The sequence below is a fragment of the Sander vitreus genome, chromosome 14 (assembly GCF_031162955.1).
Source record: "Sander vitreus isolate 19-12246 chromosome 14, sanVit1, whole genome shotgun sequence".
Lineage (NCBI taxonomy): Eukaryota > Metazoa > Chordata > Actinopteri > Perciformes > Percidae > Sander > Sander vitreus.
The window spans coordinates 20,679,976-20,695,999 of NC_135868.1; the positions used below are offsets into that span (position 1 = coordinate 20,679,976).

A 16,024-nucleotide genomic window follows, 5' to 3' on the forward strand; every position below is an offset into this window, starting at 1 on the left:
ACATTCCGCCGCAGGCTAAAAACACATCTCTTCCGACTGCACCTTGGCTAAGATGATTGATGATTATAAAAACAAAATAAATAAATACAAATACTGCACTTACATGTGGCAGTTTGTCTTATATGAAGCTATTGTACTTCTGTGTAATTTTTGCTGTTCTGAGTTTGTACCTTCATGGTTAAATGCACTTAGGAAATTGGAAGTCGCTTTGGATAAAAGCATCCGCGAAATTAAATGTAATGTAATTTCAATTCAATTCAATTTGTTAGTAGACTTGTGATATTTATTTCACCCTGTTTGGCTGTAACAAAATGGTCCAGTCAAGACAAAGTAGGCTGTAAGGTGGGCTGCATGTTGAGTCTTCCTTCAATCATGACTGAAATTGCCCAGCAGGTAGACAAGTCCTCATCACTATCAGTGTGCTCTGCTTGTTTTTTCCCGGAATCACTGTTTGCAGGTATATTGAATTGGGATATTCTCTCACAGTGGCAACACCCTACATGATGTTGCATGCAAGAACCCATATAAAGCAACAAATAGGTTGTATCATTCTCCATTATCACACCACCAGAAATTTGATTTGCTTTTAATAGGAAGACATGATTAACAGCATACATGACAACAAAATTGCAGAGCATGTCATATTATTTGGAAGCAGTGACATACAAAATAAAGAATGTATGCTTTGGAAAACAAGCGCTCTTTTCACTCTCATTTTTCAAATGTTAAATGCTATGGAAGCATGGCTTTAGAGCATGCATATGATATGTGTTCATCGCTACTTTTACAGTCATGTGAAAAAATTAGGACACCCATGCTAAAGTTGACTAAAAAATCATCTTTTGGAAATTGATCTTAATGCCTTAATTAAAAAAAATGAGGAAAAATCCAATCTTTAAGGACACCAATTTTGTTTGTGAATGAATAATGTATCGTAAATAAATAAATGGTCTTCCTTAAAATACAGGGGGCATAAGTAAGTACACCCCTATGTTAAATTCCCATAGAGGCAGGCAGATTTTTATTTTTAAAGGCCAGTTATTTCATGGATCCAGGATACTATGATCCTGATAAAGTTCCCTTGGCCTTTGGAATTAAAATAGCCCCACATCATCACATCCCCTTCACCATACCTAGAGATTGGCATGGTTTTATTTCAGTTAGCCTAATAGCTGGTTTGATTTGCATTGAGAGATGATTTTATGGAAAGTACCCCATGCCAATCTCTAGGTATGGTGAAGGGGATGTGATGATGTGGGGCTATTTTAATTCCAAAGGCCAAGGGAACAGGATGGTTAGTGGATCCATTGGATTTCCATGATTGGTTGAATATTGATTTTACAAGTAGTAAAACCTTCTGTAGCCTTTATTGCAGCCTTATAGTATTTTGAGCAATGGTGAAGGTGGAGCACACTAATAAATGAAAAGATTTTTGAATTGCATCCACTTCCACTGTCTTTTGACAATGTAAAAAATTGGACATGGTGTTCTATTTACATACAGTATCACCGAAACTGTTGCTACTGTGCCGTTTGTTCAGAGGCACAGCAGACACTGTTTTCATTTGAGAATTGGTCTCTTTTGCAAAAAAAATGATAGATTGTCAAGTTTATCATCATTATTGAAAATTATACATTTTTATTACAGCTTTATCGACCCAAATGACTGCAAACAGAGAGAAGTCATGTCAGTGAAAAATCTATGACGAGCCTGCTTCCCAGTGTGCTCTTATCCTTCCACAATGTTACATTTAGACATGCCGTACATGTTAAAACAGCTGCACACTAATGAATTGTACCGGCCTTAGGTATTGCAATTGAAAAATTGTGACTGACGTGATTTGCATAAGTTGTCATGCAAATCAACACAATGAATTCCCTGCAGTGAGAAAATAACATCCGCCTCCCACCATCCCTTTGTTAGGTGGTGTTCATCAATTTCTATCATGAAATTATTTGCTTTGTCTAAGTTCCTGTTATATTATGTGCCATTGCTCTGTACATTGAATACCTTTCATGTTTAACAAATTACGACAAGCATTTAAACAGAAATATTGCACATCAACTTGTGCTCATTAGCTTTTTATATACAAGAATTGCTAAAGATGACCTTGTGTTAACTGATACAGGCATTATCCAAAGTAAAGACCTTTTAACTGTAAAAAGTTACTACCATTTTTATTATATGACCTGCAGAGAATTTCAATTTCATTATCAGACATCTTTAACTCAATTTATCTGATCTGGCCAAATCTAATTTTAAGAAATATTTCACATGAGCAACGTCATCTCTGCAGCTGTGCTATTGTACCAATCACTGTCTAAACAAAATCAGTCCACAAGATATACAGTGTGTCACATCATTATTTATACAGTTTACCAATGTCTTGCACTGCCCTGCTGTGATATCACATATTTAATAGAATATGTATTAAATTCAGATTTTTCTCCCCTTTAACATAATAAAGTCACATAAAGTCAGTAAACAAAGGTTCACATTTGTTCATTGTACAAGGCAAATGTATAATTATGTACATTCATTTTTTTGAGGACACGTAATGGCTAAAATATGGGCAGTGAGCGGTACATGGGCATAATGATATCTCTGTTTTTAGTGATTATGTTTTCATCCCTGAAGGTTTAAACGGCTCAACAGACTGGCCTCCCAAAAATGTGGCACATTCCCTTGACTCAAGTGTGACACAGAGCACAGAAGGGCTAAAAAATGACACGTCTTTTCAAAGGCTGCGCTGCATATTCAATCTTTTATCTCGGCAGAAAAACATTTCAGTTCACGCCGCTGTTGAAGTGTTTCCTGTTAAGAACAATGATAGGCTTGGAGAGCGAGGAATGTCAATAGCAATACACACAATGAGTGATACACTGAATGTAGGATATAAATTCACAGCCATCTCGTTGATTATTTCTCTAATCTGGGGTTACAGGGCCTAATAATTCTGCCTCACAGGTGAGCAGATGCCATAAATCTTGACATCGTTTCACTTTTTCCCAGCATGAGATGATGAAAAACAAACTATCACTCTTCCTCCTGTTGTCGTTAAAGCTGACGTTGATAAGTGGCAGTCTCTCCATTAACAGCCAAGACTCAAAAGAACCATAAATCCTATGGTGTGTGTGTGTGTGTGTGTGTGTGTGTGTGTGTGTGTGTGTGCGTGCTTGTATGAAGGCATCTGCTTGCACATGTCTGGGGGTGTGACATACCTACAGTATGTTTGTGTGTGTCGATGCTGTTGAATAAGATGCTCAATCGTGACCAGCGCAAACAAATAAAACCATGCAGTCTTGAAGCCATATTTCTCTCTCTCTCTCTCATACACACACACACACACACACACACACACACACACACACACACACACACACACACAGTCAACCACTCCTCCTCCCTGTTTGGATATGTACTCTTATGCATGGATGTCGCGCAACGTGTAGTAAGCATGTGTAGTTGGGGATGAACAGACAAAGAAGAAACGTGTGTATGCAAACACACATTGAATGCATGTTCACACCACAGTGTTCACGTACTGCACAAGTCATTTCCCCAAGTATGTGTTGTGAGAGATTGATGGCCAAGGCCGTCACTGATGAAGAAACACTGCCGTGGCAAGTGTTCAGGCAGGAAGTGCAGTTGTACGTCACCCGCTCTCCCCCACAACTCGTTTCCGCTGCCCCCAAGTGGCCCAAAAAAATCTGTTATTGCAGGATTGATTACTCTTTTATTTCATATATATTATATTATTATATATTAGAAGATAAGGAACAAATTATCATCTCAATTTTGCATTTTGTTGTTTAAATGATCAATCAGACGATCTATTCCTTTACAGTCTGCGTTCAAGGCCTGGTTTGTAGACAGAATATTTATGCAGCTCAAATCAAAACTTTGAACTACAAGCAGAAGCAATATGAAAGTGCATACAAAACACCCCACCCCCATGCATGCTGTACAAGCAGCACTTGTGCTCTCGAGTGCTTGCAAAAAAGCAGAAATGACTCTGAAACCTTATGTGTCTGAGAAATTACAGTTTTCCAGCCCACTGCCATTTACTCCGTGCTTAAAAGTGTGTGTCTGACTGTGTGTTTGTGAGTGTGGTGTTCATTTTATCTGTATTCCAATAAACCTTGATTTTGTTGACACTGAATCAGCTTGCTGGGATGGGCCGCCTAGATCCTCCATTGTAAGCATAGTCTGAGTGCGTGCGCACACACACACACACTGTGACACCCCAACCTTACAGCACTGAGGGCTGACTGTAGTATTAATGCCACTGCCAGCACCATGCACTAGTGCTCCTTATTTATGTCCTATCGAGCCCGCAGGCTGAAAATCTGTCCCTTCCACGCCTCCTCCTCCCTCTCTCACTTCCCCGTCCCTGCCAGACTGCCTGGCCTTTAAGTCCTTCCGTTCCATCACTCTATCACTCAGAGGAAGACCTGTCGGAGAGAGACGCCGTCACACACCCCAATAGCTTTTCCCTCTTCTGAAATGTTCTCAGTGTTACCCAATTGGCAGTTGCAAGGTGAGATCTGACACAAAGGTTTTAAAAGAAATTGCTTCTTACAAGTAAGAAAGCTGTACAGAGTGACAGTGAGTGAGCTGGTAGTGGTTCAGTGTCTAGCTTAAGGTTAAGTTGGCTGTTTTAGTCATGGGAAGTCTGTCTGACTACTGTACTACTGACTACAATACCAAAGGCTCCGTTTAACGCAGGACACCGGGGTTACTTCTGTTTAGGGGGAAGTTCCGTCACAATCCTTTTACTGCAGATATACATTATGACCAGATAATCATTTTACTGCATTATTAAAATGTGATTAACACCAACTATTTTGACAACAGACAGGTGGAAATAGCAAGAAGGGGATTTAAAGGTTAAACTTAGGAATGGTTTAGGACTGTATCAGAGATTCTGCAACAACAATTGGCAACTACAATTCACAATTGTGGCATCTTTTTTCAAAAGATGCTACAATTATTTATCTCTATTTTCTGCCTCTAAGGCAATCCATCACAGTAACAAGTTCTTGTTCTAAGGTCGCACTATTGTCACGTGGTAATGCAGTCGGACCACTTTGAAAACAGTCCATTGAACTGATGCAGTCAAGGGTACTCCATCACAGAGTCAAGGGTTAGATGCAAAGCATCACATCTATAAGCTGTGCTGTTGTAAAAAGAATTCCCTGTGGACAAACATTAAGCAATTACATGGCTATTGTGAAAAGGATAATGTGAGTCTCAAGGTCTCTTATTTTGACAAAGTTGTGCTTTCATGACTGACTCAAGAGCATTCAACATAAAATCTTTACATAGCTGTTTGCTAGTTGTTGAACAATAAAATGAAGGGGACAAAACTGTGAAGGGTGACATATGTTAAGCTAATACCGAGTCGTGAAAAGCTCATTTTAATACTCTTCTGAAACAGATGGAAACCAGAAAAAAGAGAAAATGGCCAGCTGCTATGTTAAAGGAATAGTTTGATATTTTGGGAAATACCTTTTATTTGCTTTCTTGCAAATGAAAAGAAGGATATCGAGCTTATGTTTTTGAGTTACATAAGTACAGAGCTGGAGTCAGGATGTTTGTAGCTTAGTTCAGCGTTAAGAAAAAAAAAAAAGCAGGAGGAAATTTTTACTTTATACATTTTAATGTGGTCTAGAACTACTCTATCTGTAAAGGGTCTCAAGATAACTCTTGTTATGATTTGATACTATAAATAAAATTGAATTGTTAGCCAGCTCTGTCCAAAGTTAAAGATTTCGCCTACCAACACTTCTCAAACTGTTTATTAAATCGGTACACAAACGGATGTGCCAAAAGAGAAATTAGTGGTTCTAGTGGGAGTTATGTGGTGTAACTATTTCTTGATTAAGGTGAGCCAGGCACAGTGTGCACCTTCACTGAGTTTTGTTGTCACAGTGAGGTTGCCATAGCGGGTGCACAGACTGCTCGGCGGGTGGAATAAACAGGTTTTTTTTCACGAAATATAGTGAAACCACAAATCCTCATTTTAAAATTTCTGTTTGTGTACAGATGAACCAAATGAGATACAAGATGCAAATTAGTGTTTTGACAGTGTTGGTGGGCTATTTTGTAGAGAGCCTGCTACCCTCTCTGTACTAAATGCACAGACATGAGATTGATGTCAATCTTATCTAACTCTGTCAAAGCTGTCAAAGTGTGTCCACCAATTGGTGCCTGGGTAGCTCACCTGGTAGAGCGCGCGCCCATATATAGAGGTTTACTCCTCGGCTGTCCTATACAAATAAACGCCTTAAAATGCCACAAAAAATAATCTTGTGTTGTCTAGTGTGTCTACTGAAATGAATTGCAGAACAGAAAAATATCCAACAGGCTAATGTCATTGCAATAAAGCCATTTTTAAGTAACTACTTACTGTAAGTCAGCAAAAAAAGAATTCACCTTGCGGTTAGTTTCTTTGCAGTTCAACCTCTTCTTGTGTGAAGTAACTGATAGCTTCCACAACACTGAGGGCACAACATGCACTTAACCACTTAATCACTACACCATCTCTGGAAATAATTGCTCTGCTTAATTAACAGCAATCCGACAGCAGCTTGAGCTCAGAATATGGGACATATATATCACACCATATACTTTTTCTATTTCTCCATTTCAAACGATTCACGTTGAATTTTCTCTTCGCTTCCCAGGTCTCAGTCGGGATCGGCAGTTTAATGAAGTGCTGCAGCAACAGACTGTCTCATATATGCATTTCCTACGGATTGACTGTGACTCATAAAGCAACTGCTGTAGGAGCAGGCAATGTGTTGAGCACACACACTCACAAACACACTCCTGGGTGCATAGGAGCTCAAGCACATATATCTATATAGCTGAACTGATTTGTCAGCCAACATTCTCCTGATAACAACAATTTGCCGTGACAGCAATGAATACATGAATGGATAAATAAACAAATCTAAAGAAAAGGGACTGCTTTGAAAAAAGAAATCAAAAGGTGATCATGTGAATGTGAAGAAAGGCAAAACATTCATTTTTGATGACTACTTGAGATTAAACAAAATATTCCAAGCTCTACAACCTATAACTTGGCATACATGAAAGGCTGATCAAATTCAGCACAACACAGCATGCAGGACACAAAATGGAGAACAGGCAGAAGAGATAAGACATTTAAAAGAAATAGGTGAGGAGGAAATGAGGGGAGGTAGAGAGAAATTGGAGGAAGAGGAGCAAGAGAGATGGATAGAAAATTACTTTTGACACAAGCGGGAGATGAGAGCAAAGGCTGAATTATCAGATGTGCATCTTTGTGTGTGTATTTGTGCTTATGCGTGTGTGTGTGTGTGGTGTCGGCAGAGGTGTGAATGTAAATACACCCGCATGTCCTGACAAACTGCTGTTGACTGCTTCCAATCTTTCCAAGCTCAACAAAAAAAGCCTCCTTTGGAAAGAGAGGAACTCTCTTCAAAGACAACACAAGCAGAATCGAAAGGAGATCTGTGTTCCCTACAAACTATTGAGCACTCCCACTATTTCTCCATCTCTTATTTTTTTTATGTTTTTCACTCTTTTCTCACCCTCCCTTTTTTTCCTTCTTTTTCAAATTCATTTTCTTTCCCCTCACTTATTTTCAAAGTGCTTAGACGGAGAGAGTGGAGCGCTTTCCCCACTGTCCCGCCAGAGCATCAATATACAACAGAGCCCAGAGGTCCAAACAGGAGAAAGGCTGAGGAGAGCAGCGCAACACGAATCCATAATGGATTTTCTTTTCTCTTTCATTCGTTTTCTGTAGGGAGAGGCAGTGGAGGCACCAGTGGCACAGAATGAGAGACGCGGGGAGGGGGGAAGAAAAGAGGTGAGGGAGAGAGAGAGAGGTATCGACGAGGAGGAACAGAGAGGCTGACAGAGACTCAAAACAGTCTCAATAACAAAAGCTCTTAAGAATATTTTTCTCATCTGTCTCTCGAGGGCCTCGCATAACATATGCTTTAAACTATTTGCAAGGCCAAGCTTATACCAGAAGGTGACAGGAATTAAAAGCTGCTTTGGTTTAGCTTCAACTGATCAGATTGAAAGCAGAAAGTGTCACTAATTAAGGTAGCCTGTAAGCAAAGGACTGCCAAGAGGTCTGACAGATATGAGGCTGCAAGCAATAATGTCCCGGAATACATCAGTGAATAGCAGCTCTGTGACTATATCTTATATTTGCAGCTATTACAAATAGAAGTCTTGCTCTTTAGATTGCAACTCAGCCTTGCAGTATTTTTTTCTGAAGTCCTAAATGGTTGAAAATATGGAAACTTAGTGAGCATGAAACTCTGCAAACCAGAGAGTGAATATTTCCGTTTGCAATGTTAGCACAAGGCCAGCCTCTCTTAGGCTGCTAAACTGACGATCAAGGACGAAACTGTTGATTCAGAAATTGTTTGTTTGAGCCTTCACGCCCAAGTGAGCTTCATTTCATTTTGCTAGTAGCTCTGAAGCACAAAGAGGTACAGTGAATAACCTTGGATGCTGTCACCGCATCCACAGAGTCAGTCTTGTATTAGTCACCAAAGGATCAGCTTCAGCTGCCTCTGAATGTATAACTAATTACAGTCTTGATTATATGTGTTTGCCTCTTTTCCAGTTTTCAGTCCACTAACGTCATAACACCTTTTAAGTCTCAAAAACTCTATGAATACGACTTGGGTCTTAATTGAATGGCTTTGTCAATCTGTTTTATTGGTTACAATAACATTGTACTCACTACAGTCATTGATGAGATCTGGGGAAACAGTGACATCACTACTACAAAATGTGATGGTGCAAGAGAAGAGTGGTCGGACGAACAGGCAGGTTTTAAACAGTAGTTTGCTTGGATTATCTACCACTTTATATGGGATAAAACCAAAATTAAGTGAACCTGAAATGTCACTAATAAGCCCAAATTGTGTGCATGCTCAACTACTATAGCTCAAAGTTGAACAAGGAAGTTTGTCTGTGAAGTGTGATGGATGTTTAGACATCCATCACATGTTTAGACAGTTTGAAAAAGAATATTTTCTCTTCCGCAAATGTTTGGCTAACCTGGGGGTTAGATTGTCTGAATGCTCATGTTTCTTGGCCTATCTGCATTTTCCGATTTTTTGATCTCAGTCCTTTACCCCCCACTGTTCAGCCTGTGGGACACAAGCACTATGTAGAACTTTCATGGACTGCTAGTACTACAAAGAGTTGTATATGCATGTGTAGACATAATATGAGTCAATAGAATAGATTCGTAAATAAAACCAACACAGACACGCACATTTAAAAGAAAAGTAGGCTGTCTTTACCGTGTTCGCAGATTTCCCGGGCTAGGTGGCCCATCATATACAGACAAGATGTCAAAGTCCTCCTCTAGGGCGAAGCCTTGAAACACCAGCTGTATCCGGTTGTGCTCCGCCGCCACAATCACCCATGTACAGTTGGCATAGTTAGGATAACCGTAAGGGTAGCCGGGGCTCTCTATCGTCCCATTGGGACTGTGTAGTGTGTAACTGCAGTTCTGAGCTGTGAAGAGAGAAAGAAAAAGGCAGTTCTTAAAAAGGGAGTAAGGTGTGTTAATACTGCTAGCAGAGTGTAAAAAGTATTAATAGAATATTAAACAAAAATAAAAAAACATTTCTCTACATCCAAGAATGGAAATTATACAAATCCCCCCCCCACACACACACACACAAACTCTGCAACATCCATTATCACCTACAGCGTGCAGCCTGAGCCATTAGTATTGCAGTGCTAAATGGCTCACCCTCTCCCAGCTTTCCCCACCTCTTCCACCTCCATCATCATGCAATTGTTCACTCACTGGCCCTTTCACCACATTAGTAATAGGTTCCCACGTTAACACATGACACAGTTGGAGAGGAGAAGATGAGAGGACAGAAGTGGAAACACACACACACACACACACACACACACACACACACACACACACACAGACATACACACTTGAGCACTACATTAATTCTCATCCTGCGTTTTTGTCCGCACACCGCCTTCAATCTTAACTTTTAATTGTGTGTGTTGCCATCTATCAGAACTGCGGTTGGATGTGTGGAGTGCGAGCTATGAGGGAGGGAGGGTGTGTGTGTGTGTGTGTGTGTGTGTGTGTGTGTGTGTGTGTGTGTGTGTGTGTGTGTGTTTTATATCCCCAAGCTAAATGACTTGTCTTTCGACTCATCTGAGCAAAGCTGAGACTTTTAATCAATGTTAGGGATTTGGTTGTAATTAATCGCTAACGTGGACTGATGTGTGATTGCTTTGTGTAGCTAGTTGTCAGTGTGTGTTTTCAGTCTTGATGTACTTATTTGTCTCTGTATAAGTGTATCACCCTATAGATCATAACACACTCGTTTGACATATTTAGGTGGTGCTGGGTATTTCCCCCAACCAAAAAAGGTTCACTTTGAAGTTAATTATCATCTTCCAGACAGCTGAATGAGTGCAGTCTGGCACTGACAGGTGACAAGAGAATAAAATGTGAATATGTTGGATAATCACAGACCATAAGTAGCCATGTGGGCTGTAACTTTTGAACTAAGACAGCAGTAATGCAACATAATAATACATTTAAATGTATCTTTGCAGAAGAAACCTAACACAAGGTATGAGCACACAGTAGGAACCGGCATAAATGTATATCATTGTAGAGGGACTAAATTACAATGTCATGCAAGAATACATGCTATTTATACAAATGATGTGTATTTCCCCTTTGTTTGCTCCAGTCAAAAACCTGAATCATAATACAGCCTGATTAAAATGTAATCAGGAGAGTATAATTGGAGGACATCTGTTATCTGCATAACCCACATTATTCAACAACATAAACAATGCAACGCTTGCAGTAGATAGGATTTTTGTGTTGTTCATTTACATCCATACTCATAACTGTGTACATATCTGGAATAAATCAATGTTTCAAAATGAGCCATGCTACCTGAAGGCATTAAATAGGGCATTAAAGAACAAGAATCTTGAGTAAACATACTGCAGCTTCCAAAAGTAAAAGTGAAGGCTGCTTTGTTAAATCCCTCCAGGAGGAATGTGAATCCCTAATTGAATGTGTGTGAAACATACAGATTCTGAGCTACTTTGTACGTGCTCTCTGATGGGTAGAACAATCCCAAAGCTAAAGAAATCGAACTAAAATGTTCCTCATGTCTGAAAAAACTGTAGGGATTTACAGGTAATAAGGCGCCATGCATGAAGACAAGACAAAAGGAAATACTAAATAGGGCAATTTCTAGTCCTCTAAGTCTTACAGCCAAACTAAATATTTTTGAAGTAAGAACAGAGGGAAAAAGAGAATAAATTACGCATGGACATGGATAATCCCCGGTTAGCCAGATGAGCTAACGCTGCATTTGTCTTCACAGTAATAATCAAGCCTGGTGTTTAAGATTTCAGTGGCTACGTGCCACATTGAGGTGTTTATGAATTCTGAAATGCGGCTGGAAAAACACTCGCTGACACGCACAAAATAACAAAACCAATATTAGCTTTTTGTTCCAGGCAGCACAGCAAAACAGTATCACAAAATGGCTTTTTTGGGGTAGGGGAAAAGGGGAGATAGTGTCAGGAGGTAAAGATTTCTGACTGTCTGGATGGCATCAGGAGCAGGGGGATTATAATAGCATCTCCAGTCACAATATATCCATCATACCACTGCTGAATCTCCGGGGCCTGTCTCATCAAAAAACAGGCAGGGGCCTCTCCCAGCCGTCTCTTTTCAGCACTTCATATGCGCTTGACCTCTTCCAAAAGATGCCAATGTGTGTGCATTTGAACCCTGGCCACTTGAATACACTTCAGTTTGGTGTTCTAATGTTGCACTGACAATTCAGCTCTGTCTGCTGTGGAGATCTGTAAATGTTAAAATGAATTCTTAGAACGTAGGAAGACATGAATGAAAATGAATGAAGATTAAAATAATTCATAGTGTGTTCTCTTACTCGTGTCTTCTCTCAGTCCTCATCTTTAACCAGTAACCCGAGAGAAGAACAAAAAAGATCCAAGCAAGAGCTATCTCCATCTGATTTTCTATTACCACCTTTAAATAGGCCCAGCAAGTGAGCATCCACCCTCCCAATTACCATCACGTCAATACTAATATCCAGGTGAAACCTCCACATCCACCGCTTCCTACCTGATTTTCATATCTACAGCCCGGTCAATAATCTCCTCATCATCTCCTTCATTACGAGGCCCCCATCAGAAAAATGCCCATCAATGGCTCATACAGCGGCCTGATGGCAGAGCTTGATAGGGGTCAGAGTGGTCTGTGAACCGCTTGTACATAGGCAATGAGTTAGGATGCGTGGGCTGAGATGGATTACAAAGCAATACCAGGGAGGTTAAGGCGACCAACATTGTTACTAATCAGTTTCAGGATTGAATCAAAATGCTAGAAGAAAGAAATGATTAGGTGACTGTTTTAGACATGTTTCACGTTAGTTAGAATGTTCAGTGTAATAGCCCTCCACAATATAATAAAAAACACTGCTAAAGGACACCAAAGGAGGGCGTTTTGCAACTTAATTAGTGTGTCATATCATCAGAGTGCATGTGTTGTTAGGGGGTGGAACACGCTGTACATACTGATATTTGACCGGTGATCACCCAGGCAGGAAAGCAGGCTCTGTGCTTTATGGGTACAATTAAGCAAAAAAAATCATGACATGAGGATAAGTCTACTAAATCTGCCAGAGCTCGACCGAATGCTATTTTGAAGTGTGAGCATCTGTGCCAAGTGACCGACTCTTAAATCGAAAATGACGTACACAATCTGGGATAAAAAGACTAAGATAGTGCTTTTAGAGAGCTTGCTTTTTTGGCTGCAGCCAGAAAGATTTTATCTGTGCTGAAAAAATGATGGTCAGAATTGAATCAGACACAAAAACATAAAAATTCACTTGAGAATGCACTTTTGTGAGCATGAAGGAACCATTTACAGCATCGTCAAGTTTGATTTTCACATTAAGCAGTAATAATGGAGATGTGTGCCAGATCTTTTTTTTGCTGCACTGTGTAGTCATACGTATTAATATTCTCGTTGAATCTTTGAACAAATAGTCAACCATCATAAGATAGAAGTGAGGTTGAGGTAAACCAAGGCACTGTAAGTCTACTCTCTCTGTTCTATGAAAACCCAGAGCCTTTGATTAAGTAGATCCTTCACTCGGGGCTCGGTTGAATTATTTAAGCCTCGCCCAGGGTGCATTATGAAATTAGCTGCCGAGAGCTGGTGAGCCACTGTGAAGCCCCTCAGTGTAAATCTGCAGTGAAGAGCCCATTCTGCAGTTGACCCCACTGACACACCATAAAGACCCCATAAAGAGACTGCTGGCCGTGCTGTTTTAGCCCGGTAGACCACCGGCAAAGTAGAAGGTCATGTTGTTCAGGTGAACCATTATGAATATGGGGTAGTAGCAAATAAACTGGTTCAGCAATTAGGAAAATTGCTAACTTCTTCTTGTGGTTGGAGCATTTTATCCCTCAGAATGTCTATGGGAACTATTTGGATTGGCTTGTACTGGAATGTTAACTATGCTTGATATCTGTGGATGTTCAACAGATATGTTGTCCACTGCTTAGCCCACTGTGCCACTGGCAGAATCAGCTTGGCACCTACCATCTCCGGTGTGCACGGCGTCAAATGGGTGTACAGGGAGAGGTATAACCTTGCTAGGGCAGCACTCCAGGTTCTCCCTTTGTGTGTGTGTGTGCTATTGTTTGCTTTGCCAGGGCAGTTGTTTAGTAGCGGGCACACAGAGCTGCGGCAGTGCTCTGACACTTTGATGAATCGATGGTCACTGTACTGTACTACGGCAGGACAGCAACCCCTCAGAGCAGAGGAAGGAGACAGGGAGAGACCAAAGGAGAGTGAGAGAATGAGGGCGACAGTGGCAGACAGACACAAAGTAGACTGACTGGCTGACTGAATGTATGGACATATAGACATGACGTGAGGAATAATAGAGGCAAAGGTGAGATGAGGGACAAACTAGGCAAAATAGCAGCAGAAAGGCAAAGAGAGGAAGGAATGAAAGTGTGCAAAAAAGTAAATGCCACAAGGTCAACAAGAGGAGGAGCTACAACCAATGTGATTAAATGAGAAAGAGGAAGATTCTTTTTTTAACCTATTTTCTACATTGCCAATTACCCAGGCTACAGTGTCTCTCATTGGGAGGAATGGGATTTATGATCTTGGCGAACATAATCCCAACATCACATTCATATAATACCATAAAGACACAAACAATACTTGAAATACAAAACTGCAAATCTGCTCTCTGGATTCCCATATTTTTTTCTGTTTCTTTGTACTTCCCCTCCTGTCTGGTCTCCTCATCTATGATTCAAGTTTGCCTTTGGACAACGACGCAGAGACCATCATGTTCTTGCAGTCAATAACAGAAGTGCTTTACGTCTTGTGTTGTCCACAGCGCATAAGGAATACAACAGAAGACAACGAAACTTATTTGATGTTTGAGAAAGGCCTTCTGGAATTCCAACATTTCTAAGCACAGCACAGTGTGTCTATGACATTGTCAACAGCTTGGAAACTAAATACAATATTACAATGATAAATCAATGCAATAGGAAATTACTGTGAAATTGTTCCAATTGTAGCCATGGCTTAATATATAAAATGAAACCTCAGTCACAAGAAACATGCACTCATCCATTAAATTGGACCTTAAACTACCTATTCCAAGTCTCCCCATCACATAGCTAAAAAACAGAGTTCAGCTCTTTCCTTATTCTCAAGAGAAACCATAAAGCCTCCATACGTGTGGTCTATCAGGGGCTATATCCATACAAAATGAGCATCCCATCGGAGCAAACACTGAATAATTTCCAACCAAATAAGTGCATCCTTTCAGGTTTCTATCACATATAACCTATCCCATGAGTAAACTTCAAACAACCAAATGTTTACTTTACTTTTGACACAAGCGGGAGATGAGAGCAAAGGCTGAATTATCAGACGTGCAACTTTGTGTGTGTCTTTGTGCTTATGAATGTGTGTGTGTGTGTGTGTGTGTGTGTGTGTGTGTGTGTGTTTGTATGTACCAGTAACTGCCTCCCTGCTGGGAAGATAAACCCTTCCACCCCATAGATCCTCTCAGCACCACTATTTGTCACTTGACGTGTCAGCGCATATGCACGCCTTGACCGCATCATATCCAAATTAACCTCTAGATGGCCGCCATTAAAATGGAAATGGATGAGATCAGCGATCCCGCTCGCCTCCATACATTAGGCTAATGTCTGGGCCAGGAAGACACCGTCTGCCATTACAGACAAGCCAAATGCAGTGGAAGGCACTTGCGATAGGTTTGCTTCCACTTAGCCCACTGGGGTGAATGGTAAATGCTGTTTCCTTAAAAGGGCAGAAAAATGAAGCTTGCATTTCCATAATGGTGCACAATCGAATGGCTTGGAATGGCCTCCTGCTGCATGAATGTGTGAAGAAAAAGAGAGTCTGTGTGAGTCTGTAAACACATACAGAGAAGACATTCAAGAAAACACAATTGTGAACGCATTTGCCACATCTCAGGCTCTTGCATTTCATTTAAGGGTCTGTTGACTACTATGGCAACACATAGTTAAAACACTGTCACAGTAACATCACTGGAGGCTGAAATGCCTGGAAAATAAACAACACCCACGTGCAAAAATGTAGCCAGAGATTGAAGCATCGAAGAAAGCAACTGCATGATAACACATAGAAGAGGCGTGCATGCAGAAATGCACACTTGCACGAGTGCAAGCACACATTTCTGACTGTTGTCAAGGCTGGCAAAAAAGGCACAATGGAGCATGTGTTCTCTCAGACAGGAAGAGAAGGGGGGAGCCAGGCAGTTCCTTCCAGCTGGGTCATATTTAACCAGCAGCATCATCATGCCAGCCAAAACGACCTGCAACCCAGCCACCCACCCAACAAAAAAAACACCCACACACTTTCACACAATTTCAGCCCATCCCT

At 40.6% G+C, this 16,024-nt stretch overlaps 1 protein-coding gene across 1 annotated transcript in view; it reads right to left on the reverse strand.

The window, feature by feature from the left end:
- csmd2 (CUB and Sushi multiple domains 2) overlaps positions 1-16,024 on the reverse strand; it is a 250,682-nt gene that overhangs the window by 223,608 nt on the left and 11,050 nt on the right. Inside the window, exon 2 of the mRNA XM_078267604.1 lies at positions 9,321-9,537. Coding sequence (XP_078123730.1) covers positions 9,321-9,537 — 217 coding nt within the window. The remainder of the gene's footprint in view (positions 1-9,320; positions 9,538-16,024) is intronic.